Source organism: Epinephelus lanceolatus, chromosome 7, assembly GCF_041903045.1.
Source record: "Epinephelus lanceolatus isolate andai-2023 chromosome 7, ASM4190304v1, whole genome shotgun sequence".
NCBI lineage: Eukaryota > Metazoa > Chordata > Actinopteri > Perciformes > Serranidae > Epinephelus > Epinephelus lanceolatus.
Genome location: NC_135740.1, coordinates 17,058,663 through 17,071,817, shown reverse-complemented (window position 1 = coordinate 17,071,817; position 13,155 = coordinate 17,058,663). Strand labels below are relative to the sequence as shown.

The following is a 13,155-nucleotide window of genomic DNA, read 5'->3' as shown; positions in this document are numbered from 1 at the left end:
ACTCACGGATGTGGCTTGCAACAAAACTATTGTAAAAGTGTAAATATGTACACTAGTGTAATTTGGACAGTTTAGTGATTTCTTGTTTCTAGTTTCTTATCACATTTCTATAGCTGTTGTTTTGCTGCCTTGTTTTTAAATTATACCTTTAATGCACTGAATCTGAGAGCAGCTACCCCAATTTCATTGTACTCGTACAATGACAATAAAGAGTTGTTGATTTTATCCAGGAAGTATCCTTGTATACCATGTTCTCAGACTTCAAGTCCAATATTAGTGAAATTCTGTCATGTTTTTGCAAATATCACATCTGGGTCACATCAGTATTCAAAAGAAGTTTCTCTGGAAAGCAGACCTCTGGCAGCACAAAAGAAAAAGTTTCCTACCTACACCTTTGGCTGCTACAAGACTCACTTTGAGCACTGCATTAGAACCGAGTGCACCAGTGTTGTTTGGGCTCACAATGATCTTATCTTCTCTGACAGGTGATATACAACAATCTTTAAATAAAGTATGCATGTTTGAAATGTTGATTCCTAAACCTAGAAGTACATTCGACACAATTCAAAGACAAAACCATCCCACCTCCAGAACTAAATGACAAGACAGACAAAGCATGGTCCATTTATACAGTTTATTGATAGCAAAAGATCATTTTCACTCCTGCATCTTCTCAATGGTCTCCTCCTTGTATTTGCCCTTCTCCTTTCCATCGGCGCGAGACTTGGCCTTGCGCTCCAGGATCTTCTTACGGTCCTTGTCCAGCTTTAGCCTGGTGATAACCACCTGCAGAGGGAAGATAGTGGGTTTGTAAACACGTCAAGGAATGCCTCACTGGCAGTGTTACCAATCTGGTAAAGAAAAACGCAGCATGTCAGAAACTGATCTGATATCACATCTCACAATATACATTAACATTAAATGTCTACAGCACATTTTAATGACTAGTTACCAGTAGACATTCTGCAAACATTTAAAGTCTGTTGGTCACACAAACACTTCAATCAGTACAAACACACAACACAATTAATTGACACAGACACCATCACCAAGGCTTCAGACCTAGAGGACTAACATGGGCCTTACATGCCTGATAGTTGTTTGGCTTTAGGACAGTTATCTGCCTGTGCCATGCGTCAAAAAACTATGCAACTATGTTTATCTTGGTCACAGCATTACTTATACTGGCATCAACTGAAAGTGACCCACAGCTGTCCAGCTCTCTAAAACACTGATAAGCAATCCTTTCCCCTGCAGATATTAAGGTGCCACAACAAGAAAAGTCCTGGTGCAATTAAAACATTAACTGTGGCTGAATTACGTTTAGGTGTGCTGAGTCCAGGGCCACGTGTGTTGTGCATGCTGGTTTAATAGCAAGGCATGGCTTACTGGAACTCTACAATGAAATGGAAATTACTGCCATGTATATGCTATTACATGTAAGCTGACATCACCAGATCAAACTGAACTGCAGTTAGTCTGCAATCTCCCAGTTCATTTTCAATTTCCAAGGGGCATTATCAACTGCTGTGGATCAAAATGCTTTTAGACGCAAGTGGACAGACCTACAACCAAGCAGAGCAACAAAACATAATGTAGCACTGAGCAACTGATACAGCAAACAAAGTCTGCGTGCACAGATGAGCTGTGATGGTGTTGCACCAATATGTCTGAACAGCTTTCAATCTTTGCCATCAGAATTTGAAAATAGTATTTCAATTTAAAGTTTGATATCAGCAGCAGCCATCTTGATTGCCTCAACAGCGCTTCTCTTAACTAAGCTAGGTTTATGCGTGTCCTAATGTCACTAACGAGTGTGTGCCAGCCAAAATGATGTCCTCACGTAATTTGTGTAAAGTATGAAGGCTCTACAAGTTGTATTGTATCAAGCCCCATAGAGAATTCAATTTCAACTGGCCTGACCTGAGCTGGTCGGCTGGAAATCTAAACATTAAAAAGGGGACCAGGCACATCTGCCAGAGAAAATAAAAATTGGGCCTGCAGATTTATCTGCCTTCCAGAGTAATGGAAATGTAAAAATGTCTCAAAATACGAGCTGAGCCAAATGTTCCACTGTCCAGTATCAGAACTGCAGTTTGCAATGTCCAGTTCACATGCACCTGTGCGAGCATGACAAAATGCTGCTGTGTAGTTTTCATTAATCATGTCTGGGTGACTGTCTCTTGACGACGAACACACAACTCAGATTCTACAGCTTAACACTACACTACTTGAATTTGATCATAAATACAAATATATCTGTCAGCTGGGTTTAGGAATATTTATAAAGGCTGTCACGTACAAAAATGGTACGCTGGGGTAAATCTACAACACCTTGTTGGAAAAGAGGAACAAACTGGAGGTTTGCTGCAGTGGGTGAAACAATAAAACAAAGGGTGCATCCAACAGGTCTTTTCACAGCAGACATTTTGACTTGTCACAGGTGGAAAAGTGCAGGTGTGACTAACAACAATGTGGGCTCTGATCTTATCAAGTGTCACAGTATGCCATGACAGTTTGACAGTGAGCTACAATACCAGAACCCTGAAACTGTAGGAGCTAAATGGAAATCAGCCACCACTGATTTCATTATTTACACCTGCGCTTTTTGTGCTGTGACAAGATGTATTCTGTGAAAAGGACCTCTACAAATACTATTTTAGTTAAAAATCTGTACAGTTTTGTTGAGATATTAGTTGTTTGTATGATTCTGTTCTATGGTTTGAAGCTAAATTTTAAGTATAATGTTGTAGTGGACTGCATTATACAGGCATGTCTAATTTGTTTACGTCGTTTATATATAGATAAGCATAAACGACACTAACACCTCACAATTCAATGTCATGCAAATAGTGAACTACAGCATTATAACCTTCTCTGACACCCAACAAAAAAAACCCCATCTTTTCAAAATTCACAGTGGTACAAGGCTGTTACTATGTATAGCCCATCTTTATCATAAATTCAATACCTGTTCACATTCCCTGCTTTTATACTTTAACTTTTCAGAGACCTGACACAGTGACAGAACTGTTTTACATTGCTTCCTGTCTATGATATCTTCAAATATCTTTAAATCTCTCCTGTTCCCAGACTATTTTTAGAAAGAAATACCTTATCATTACGCAGTTACAAATATGCCATTTTGGCAGAATAAAACAGTTTACATATTATTTTTTCAATTTGACCAAGTTCATCATGCCTTAATTTGTGTTAATCGCTGTCAGAACCACATAGCACTTCCCTGTTTCTTAGTGCCTTCAAAATTTTAGACAAAACAATTACTAGTTTAGCACAATAAAAATTCATGTTGGTGAACAATAAGGCTCAAGTCTGGATCATTTGATGATCTCATGGAAATCAATAGCGGAGAAACATTGTTGACAACTGACGGTAAGAATATCGACCACTGTGCCATTTCAGAGAACTAGAAATCCCTCAAGTAACTGTCTCACACATAATGTATGTAAAAGTGGTGACAGAACATCAGAAACACTTCTATGTAATGCAGTCCAATACAACACCACCACTTACTACAACCTCAAAGATCATCACAAACTCCAGTTAACACCTTTGTAACAGTGTTAGGAACTGAACAGTATTTGTGTATTACAGATCTTCCACCTGGTGGGCATGGGGTTTAATTAATGTGTAAGTGTGGCCCAACTTTTTCAATCTAGTGTTGAAAACAACACACAACGGTTAAGTGCTTCTCTGCTGATGTGAGCTCTACTGCAAAATGCTTGCAAGGCCAGCCATACAACATCTGAACGATGATATAGGACCATTTTTCTGGTACTTTAGGAGGGCAATAAAAGAAAAGCAGGTACAGTTCTCCAGCTTATCGTTCAACAGACTGTGATACTTTCCACTTCACGTTGAGGAGATGCCAAAAGCCCTTCTTACACAGAGCTCACACTATAGGGTTATGAAATCTCTCCTTTGTGCTGCCTTTGCATTTTTACATAGAACCAAACAACGGTGGGATTTTTGACAGCATGCCGGCATCACATAAGCAAAAGAGGCATGACGAGCATGACATGTAACACCAGCGTCTGCCTTTAGTGGGACACATACACATTGACATCTCTTTATAAACAATAACAATGGCATTCAGACTTCAATAACACTAATTTACCATCCCTGTGATATGGTGGCTGACATAATCTACTTTGAGGGCAAGGAGCTTCTGGACCTCACAGTTTTCCCAATTTGCAGACATTTTCTGCTGCTGTTCTTCATTTTTGAGTTAGTTCCTAACTGCTATCAGCTACTTTTTAAATCTCCCATGGTGGGTTCACATGCATGCTATGTTGTCTGAATATCACACCTGTGCCACACATAATCCCGTCCTGCCAACTGTCCCTTTTGTATTGACCTTTCAGTGCCGTTACTACCTCTGATGTTAACTTAAAGGCAAGAAACTGTCCCCCGATCACTCAATTGTACCGTTAATACAAAATCTTAAGGTGGCATAACAGCTTGAAAGTCACTCCTTGAAAAAGCAATGTAAAAGGGGCTAAAAAGGTGCAGAAACATCACTCTAGTGTGAGTCCTGACACACACGTTAATATTCAGTAGGTTTCCCAGTGTAACCTACAGTGCCTAACAATATAACATTTTTACACTACTTTCTCATCTCTACTGAGGCAGGCACACCAATTTGAGAACCTATAAAACTGTGTCTCACCTTGCTGGGGTGGATGCCGACATGGACTGTGGTTCCGTTGGCCTTCTCTCTCTGCACGCGCTCAATGTAGATGACGTACTTTTTCCTGTAGACCTGCACGACCTTGCCGATCTGCTGGCCTTTGTAGTGTCCACGGACAACCTGTTTGTAAACAACGCAGGCAAGTCAAGCTAGTGCAGCTTACACCTTTTAAGCTGATGGTGACTAATGTCAGCAATTCAAGCAACCTTACCTGGACTTCATCATCTTTGCGGATGGGCATGGACCTCACATTGTACTTCTGACGGAGCTCCTTGGACAGAGGGGAAGACATGATCTTCCTCCTGATGTGTGAGGGGGCATTGAAATGCCTCTTGCGGTTCTTGCGGCGGGAGGATGTGACAAATGGATTCAGCTTCATGATGCTGTGGACAATGGAGCAACAGGGACTATTAACAAGTTGACAGCAACAGTTTCAGGTTAAAAACATTAAGTTGTTTGACGAATATCACTCTCTGAACAGCTAACAACGTGACTCCTGCAAGCTAGTTGCAAGTTATAACGCTCCTCTCTAACCGTCAATGTGAACTTCAACTATCCCGATGAGTGCATGGAAAACGTGTAGTTTCTCTATAAACTACCTCCCTAAAACATAGAAGTAACGTTACGCCACTGACATTGCATCTAACGTCACTTAACACGCTCACGTTTACAGTATCAAAGCAGCAAGTTAGCCAGTTGGCTCGGTTGTTCTAACGAAGGCTTCAAAGTGGCATGCTAAGCTAGCAAGTGACGCTAATAGGTTAGCATAATACAACGGACTGACTAGAGCATTTGCATTTCTGTGCCAACAGTAACTCTGTTATATTACCTAACGAGTTTCAGACTTAAAAGAACAACCATTAACTGTGAAGAAAGTCGAGTTTGGTCACTAGCACCAGGAATCAACCGCCTTCACTCTCCGACATGCGGATACTGACGGACCTAGCAGGAGCAGCCGACACTGAGGGTTTTTTACTAGCAATCTATCATCAATATCGGTTCAATATTGGCCATTTTTTTATGGTGACAATGTTTACAATGTGTTTGAACGTTTACAGTGATACACGGTGACAGTACAGTGAAGATGGATGGTGATAACTTTAGTGAAATAGTCTGCCCGGAATTCTTACCCTGCCTTTGCTCCTCTATGGCCGGCGGAAAAGAGGCTCGCATAGTACTTCCGCTGGCATTAGTTCACACTCAAGTCTCGCGAGATGTCAACGACTATTAAAAACCACTCTTATCGCAGTAAATATACATCAGGAACATTTACATTTAGTCGTATTAGCATTTTTAACACTATTGCGTGTGGCTCTAATGGTTACATTTGACTTATTTGACGATTTAAAAAGATTTATGTTCTTTTAACTACTTTTTATGGTCCTGCATTATCACCACAAGTTAAAGTTCGCAAATAAATTTCACTAGACTCCTTTTCATTCAAATCAAACATTTTCCACTGATTTAATCATCGTTTTTGATTGATTTATTACACTTAATTTATCCGTCTGCAGTTATAATAACAGAATTTATTCATCATATTTCAACTTTGCAATAGGAACTTAAAGGTAGGCTTCAATATTCTTTTATAACATTGTTTTAACTGTGCAGTATAATTTATAATTTGTGCAATAATTCAACTATAGCAATTTTTCAACTGTGCAATATTCTTCCCACTCACTCTCCATATTTTCTTTTTTATAATCTACATGATTTGTACTTTTACTTAGTATTTCTACTTCTGTAACTCTCTACGCTTTACACCAGAGCGACTGTAATGACCCACAATTTCCCCACTAAATGATCGATAAAGTATTTCTGATTCTGATTTCTGTGACGCTTATCTCTCATTTGCTGTTCATATGAAATTATACCACATGATGGCGCCAAACCCAATTAATCAATAACCTGGTCAGCACTTGGAAACAAGTTTTGTCTATGATTCATCAAGTTTTGGCCTGTGTTCATCACACACTGTTCTGTTGTTATTGCTCCATCACTTTTAGGAGAAAGTGCTTACACTGGTAATTTGATACTACGCAAATATAACTGTCAATCATACTTACACTAGAAGACAGGCTATGTAAATTATAGGTAGGTTATTATAGTGGTCTGCCAGATACACACATGAATATCGTGGGAACAACTCAGTCAACATCATCATCTACGTAATTGCGCTTTAATTATTCTGATAAACTGAGAGAGAAACACGAAGGGGTGGGGGTGTTTACACCGGCAGACCACACATACGTTGACCTCCCATCTGAGAGGACAGACACGACCCCCTGTCCTGCTCTCACTCCAACAACTACACTGACGGAGTGAACTACCGACACGGAAGCGAAGGTGCGCTGACACAGTGCGCTGTTTACTCCCCGGGCGGCGCGCAGTTTCACCGGAGCCTGCTGCCTGCCTGGCTGCGCTGTCTGCCTGCGAAAAGTGATGCTGTCATAGCCCCCTGCGCCGCGGACAGAGAGCCTCTTTCCCCTCCCGCACCCCCCTGGTTCCTCTCTGGCTTGCTGTCGCGGCGGCAGTGCGGATGTGGAGCCCGCAACGCAACGCTCTTCACCCGTCGGCAAGCATCGGAGGAGAAGATGAAATGTTTTTCCCGTTATCTCCCGTACCTCTTCCGCCCTCCGAGCACCATCCTGTCCTCCACTTGCCACACCGAAGGTAGGGTGGGACGCCGAGGGGGCTGTCACGGGCTGTGAGTTGCTTACTTTGAGCGTGTGACATGAATGTTGAGGGCTGCTACCCTGTCCCTGACACATACAGTGTGCATGTGTGCAGAAGTTAGATTGTCCAGTTGTAGTGCTACTAACCCACTGCAGACGTGTCACAGTGCGTGAAGTTGTTGGAGCCATTCTCAGATGTAGAGATGAGAAAAGAAAGATGCAGATGAATGAGAGGATTTTTTATATTTGTGTGTGTGTCTGGTGCAAAGAGTAGCACTCCTTGTTTCACTCAATCTGCTTTCCTTAGAGCCAGAGCTGTCAACACACAGGCCTGCAGCATGCAAGAGACACTCAGTTTGTGGAGTTGCATGACAAGTATCTTACATTTGCCCCTTAATATAGGTTAGCTAATTAATTTAACCCTTTCACACTTTGCTTGGATAACCTGTTCGGCAACATGCATGGGAATAGGCCTCTTCCAGATGATGAATTCACCTGTGATTGACTCAGTTCAGAGGGTGCCTAAACCTTTACACACAGTTAGGGTCCTGGAGTTGTGCAGAGTAAAAATATTGAATTGAGTGAATTGACCCCAGCCTCGATTGCAATAAATTAGTCCATAATAGCCGGTCCATTCATCCTTCTGATTGTGCTGTCAGACTGGGCAGCCCAAGAGGGTCTGAGTGTTTGTATAACCAGCCATTTACTAGGTCATAATGTGGAGTCTGAGCCACTGCATTATTTAGTTTTGCATGGTTGCCCTCCTTCCTGTGCGCGCTCTGCCCTCAGCCCTCTGGCACAGGAAGGAAGATAGTGTGTGTGGTACAGTGTACAGTAAAGTATGTGGTGGTCATACAGGGCCCTTCACAGCCTGTAGAGCTGACCTATATACTGTATATATTCAGTAAACAGGATGAAGACATGAAAGGCATTCACTCACTCATGAATGCTGCTGCTCCATCACATCCGGTACCTTTCCTTTTTACAAAGTTTTACTCCCTGTTTTTTCCATTCACGATCCTTCTGAGCAGTTTTGTATTGATTAACTATTTAAAATATGATGAAGTGGCTCTTGATTTGTGGGATAAATTTAGACTGCAAGGTTTATTTATTGATATTTTGAATACAGTGTACAAAAGATAACATGAGTGTGACGGCAAATATTAAATTTAAACACGGAAAATACATTTTAAAAGACAATATGAAAGTAAATATATATATATATATATATATATATATATATATATATATATATATATATATAAAATAAAGGGGTTGAAATTCGTTAATTTGGTGTATCTAGGCAGTCATAAGGATATTTAGGGCTCAAAGTGTCCAAAAGACACTGGATGTCTGAAAGAAAAGGAAAACTGGATATACATATGTTTTCTTTGAAGAGTTGGTGTAAAAAAATGACAATGCACTCAAAATAACGTGTGAAAAATAGTGTAATTTAAAGTAAAAGTGTCATAAATTAAGGAATCTAGTCTATAGCTTGGAGAACTTGTGACAAAATGTCATGTCAACAAAGGATTATCTTCTCAAGGAGCTTCGGCCTTATAGTATTATCTTTGTGACAACTGGGCAAACTCCATTTAGCAAGACAGAAAGTGAGATGTGGTTAAAAGTTCTGGAAAATGTGAGTAGTGGAGCTTGAAGACTGAAGGTGTTTTTCTTTGTCAAAGTACTGTTTCCAAGGTCAAGAACGTTTGCACTCAAACATTATCTTGTTCATATCTAAAGGTTATATTTTTCCATTTTAGCAGCTGCTTATGATCTGTTTGAACAAGTCATACACTTACACGTGTCTGTGTGTATGTGTGTGTGTGTGTGTGTGTGTGTGTGCATACCATACAGCTGAAAATAATTCTTTGCCACATTAAAAGTAAAGATATGATTGTCTAAGTCATAAATGTGAGCTTCTGAGGTCAACAAACACAGCCTTTCTCTTTCCGCTCTCGGACTGTCATTCCTTCTGCCCGAGATAAGGGAGTGGTATAATAGAGGAAGTGATAGATCAGTAAACATGGAGCTGCAATGCTCATACAGCCACAGTAATATGATACATGATCTTGCCTTGCTCTCTGTGTGGAGAAATATGAAACAGTTGTACTCAGAAAGCGAGTGGGAGATGTTGAATCTCATGCGCTGGAGGCCAGTGGCGTGTGATGACACAGCACATGACCTTGGAAATGTGATGTGTAAAAATGACACAGGCCGTCTCTTCCCGCACGCCATCCACTGTTTTTGTTAGTGTGTTTCAAAAATACGAGAAAGTAGAGGCCCGTCATGTTTCTGCATGGAAGTGCCTCAGTGTTTGTTTACGCTTGTGTTTGCACTTCCTGCAGTGACCTTGTTACCGTGCTCTGCCTTTTCATTAGACCTCCTGGTCTCGAGGAGGCTCGTCGGTGCACCGCTGTAGTCCTTGTTTTTCCTCTCGAGCTCCCCCTCCCCTCTCTTCGACATCTCCCAGAATTCATGTCCGGTCCAGCTGAGCCGAGTTCACCCCAGGGAAGATGAGTGTGCAGTTACCATGTTAGCAGAAAATACATTATATAAGCCTCGTACTGGACCATATTCTCTCTGTGTGTGTGTGCTATCTTTGTTTATCTGGGCCATAGTGGGGAGCAGTGTGCCAGCATCACTCGGATTCACCTGAGTCCAGTCTCTGAGGGATACACAGCCAGCTTTTGACTGCCTGTGTCTTTTGAAATGTGTGTGTGTTTGGGCCTCTGTGCAACTCTGAGTCTCACTTGATTTTTTTTCTGCTCTTGTGTCCCCTGGTGTTCTCCTTTTTCCCCATTTCACATCAATCTGTCAGTTCTGGTGTGATGGATTAAGTCTTAAAGGTTTCTGATGGGTGTGTGTTTGTATGTGCGTCTCCCTTCTGCTGTCTTGTGTTGGAGTCAGGAAAAATGGTGCGTCCCCAACTGACACCTCGCCACATCTCATGCTGCCATCAGTCAACACAGCCAGTTCTGCCTCGTCTTCCTCCTTCCTGTTCCTTTGGCATCTGAGGGCAACTGTGCAATACATTGTTTAGGTGTGACACAAAAATAGCAGAATAGAGTTGTGAATATTTAAGAATGGATCTATGACAAGAACATCTTTGTGCTTAAGGACTACAGTTGACAATTGTCTTGTGCTGTGCTTGTATTTGTGTATGTGTATCTGTGCATTTTGCATTTTTACTCGGTTGTTTTATTTATAAGTGGAGCAGTGAGCTTGTCATGGCGGTGCCTGAGGGGGACTTCTGTCGGCATTTTGTCAAAGCATGACACTGAGTTGAGGAGTTTGGTGGGTGAGGAGCGAAGCGTGTGCTGGTGTGTATGTGTGCCGTTATCATACATCCTGCTGTGTTGTTGTTATCCTGACAGACACCCACTTCACAGCTCAGAACACACTCCTCGTAGCCGACCCATCCTTATATGCCGCCGGGGACAAACACCCTGCATATACACACACACACATAAGGCATCCACACACTCGTACACGTGACTGTTCTGTTTCGGTTGGGTCAGCTTTTCTGTGCAGAGGGTATAAAGATGGGACAGCAGGGGAACAAAAGGGTGCTAGAAAGGATACCAGAGAGGGAGGGAGAGGAGATGAAGTGGTAGTTCTTGGAGTTGTCAGCCCAACCCGGTCCATCCTCCTCTTTATACTTTACCACCGTGACAAGCAAAATAACATGTTGAGAAAGGAGAATGTCCTGAAGCAGCAGAGACAGAGGTATCCTGATTTTTAGTCTCTATGGGTCAAGCTTCAGAAAACATTGCCTGTTTTCATTCCCAGGTCATCAAATACTGATGCCTTGTCACACCCCTCTGTGAGTGATATAGACACCGAAGGCACCCTTTTGCGTCTTTATGAGATGCATTGGGCTTTCAGTTAACTACAATGTGAACCTGTCCATGGAACCTGACCTCTAACTCACCTGGTAGAGTATGCGTCCTGTATAAGCTGAGTCCTTTGCAGCGGCAAGGGTTCAATTCCAACTCATGGCCCTTTGCTGCACGTCAACCCACCCACTCTCACCCACCTTTCCTGTGTATCTACAGCTGTCCCATCATGAAAGGCAAAAAACACTGCAATATTTCACACTGAGACTAACTGATGTAATATTAAGAGCAACAAACATGGAAGGATTACTGAACAGGCCCACCAGACACAGGCCCAGGGGCCCAGAGTGTCAGGGGCCCCCCTGGCCTTCATGTGCAAAATGATTCTCACTCTGACCTCGTCACATATTGATGTTTGGTCATGGATCTTCCACATCCTGATATGATGTGAAAGGTACCCTGGGTGCGTTGGTTGTTGACGTTCTGGGACGCCGTGTCAAGTTCTGCCTGTTACATGTATTGTCTTCTTTCAAAATACACTTCTGTTTTCACAGGGAAAGTTACTGTTTACATAAGGTCTCTTTCAAAATAAGCGCACTACGTCAGTACAACACCACAAATTGACTTTTTTTTCCCTTCAACAACAAATATGGTTGGGTTCAGGCAACGACAACACATTGGTTAGGTTTAGGAAAAAGGAGCAGGGTTTGGCTTTATAATCTTACGAGACACAAACAGCATTCTTCTGGGAGAAAGTTGGTGGTTGTTGGACCCATCTACCACCCCTCCCATCCACCCTACAAGGACTTTCGGCGCCTTAAATTTCATTCTTGTCCTGCTGCAACAAACTATAACGGTGACAGGCCACGTATCATGCCAACATTAAAGGATGTGTTTTTTCGTCAGTGTCTGACACCGCAAATCACTGCCCAAGCACAGGATTTCAACAACTTCAGAGTGAGACCATTTTGGCAAAATGTCATTCACATTAACATAATCTGATTGGGAAGAGACTCAAAATGACCACAAAATGATGTAAATGAACTTGAAAGAGAGACTACAAAAATGGGCAAAACAACCACAGAGACGCACAGTGTGATCAAAAAGACACAAATGACCTCAAAGAGACACAAAACACAACAAAGTGATACAAACCTCGAGGTCTGCGTGTCCTGCTCCTAATAAGAACAGGCGGTGGGGCCTCTTGCATATCTGTGCCCACGGGCCATTGTCTTATGATCTGCCAATAGTAAGAAAGTCCATATGGGGAGGGAGGGAGGCAAGTGGATAGGTCAAACAAACACAAGACTTTCACCCAGGAGGCCGCTGTTTGTGTCCTGTGTGAAACCAAAAGTCAACATTGCGTCATTGAAACGTTATATAACTTACCTACAGGTTCACGTAGTTACAATACTCACATGATGTATTTTCACAAAGTTACATCTAACCATAACCCTGTAAAAAATAACTTATAACTTATTTTTACCCAAAACATGGTGTTTTTGTCTAAACCTTACCAAGTAGTTTTGTTCCCACAACCAAACGACGACCATTTCACAGTGTTAACCACGTATTACAATGCGTTTCACCCAGGAGACAGCAGTGTGTCACATACAGACTCTAAAAGGTGCCCTGAGGTGTGACAAAGTGTCAGTATTTGATGGCCTGGGAATGAGAACAGGTTGCCAAACCCTGGACCCTATACATTTCCCATAGCGTAGCTCAATAGCACCCTTTGTGAGAGATCTGCCTGGTTAATGCCCATGTCCTTTAAAGTCCACTCTTAGTGTTTATAAGACAGGCTTTCTGTTAAAAGTTGCCCCAAGCTGCGATCACATCACTGTGACATCATCTGGGTTATTTCCTCAGACTTTAGAAAGCTCCTTCAGAACCATAAGAGACATTATACAACTGTCTTCACAGGCTGAAT

The 13,155-nt window shown here is 42.0% G+C and overlaps 2 protein-coding genes across 2 annotated transcripts in view; one reads left to right on the top strand and one right to left on the bottom strand.

Moving 5' to 3' along the window:
- Positions 1-620: 620 nt before the first annotated feature.
- Positions 621-5,971, bottom strand: rpl26 (ribosomal protein L26). Its single transcript, XM_033632473.2, has 4 exons — positions 5,842-5,971; positions 4,923-5,094; positions 4,691-4,831; positions 621-786 (listed from the first exon to the last, which is right to left on the bottom strand). The coding sequence occupies exons 2-4, from the start codon at positions 5,088-5,090 to the stop codon at positions 658-660; spliced, it is 438 nt and encodes a 145-aa protein (XP_033488364.1). The 5' UTR covers positions 5,091-5,094; positions 5,842-5,971; the 3' UTR covers positions 621-657.
- A 956-nt stretch (positions 5,972-6,927) lies between these two features.
- The window catches only part of ppp2r2ba (protein phosphatase 2, regulatory subunit B, beta a), a 55,407-nt gene continuing 49,179 nt past the window's right edge, over positions 6,928-13,155 (top strand). The window contains exon 1 of the mRNA XM_033633230.2: positions 6,928-7,384. Within this exon, the coding sequence (XP_033489121.1) occupies positions 7,306-7,384 (79 nt within the window). The 5' untranslated portion in view covers positions 6,928-7,305. The remainder of the gene's footprint in view (positions 7,385-13,155) is intronic.

What these genes read in the sequence shown, in the direction of transcription:
- rpl26 (XM_033632473.2), bottom strand. Translation starts at nt 5,090, where the DNA reads ATGAAGCTGAATCCATTTGTCACATCCTCCCGCCGCAAGAACCGCAAG. An exon ending in GCAAAGATGATGAAGTCCAG is followed by an intron (nt 4,832 to 4,922) that starts GTAAGGTTGCTT and finishes GTTTACAAACAG; the next exon opens with GTTGTCCGTGGACACTACAA. An exon ending in TCGGCATCCACCCCAGCAAG is followed by an intron (nt 787 to 4,690) that starts GTGAGACACAGT and finishes TTCCCTCTGCAG; the next exon opens with GTGGTTATCACCAGGCTAAA.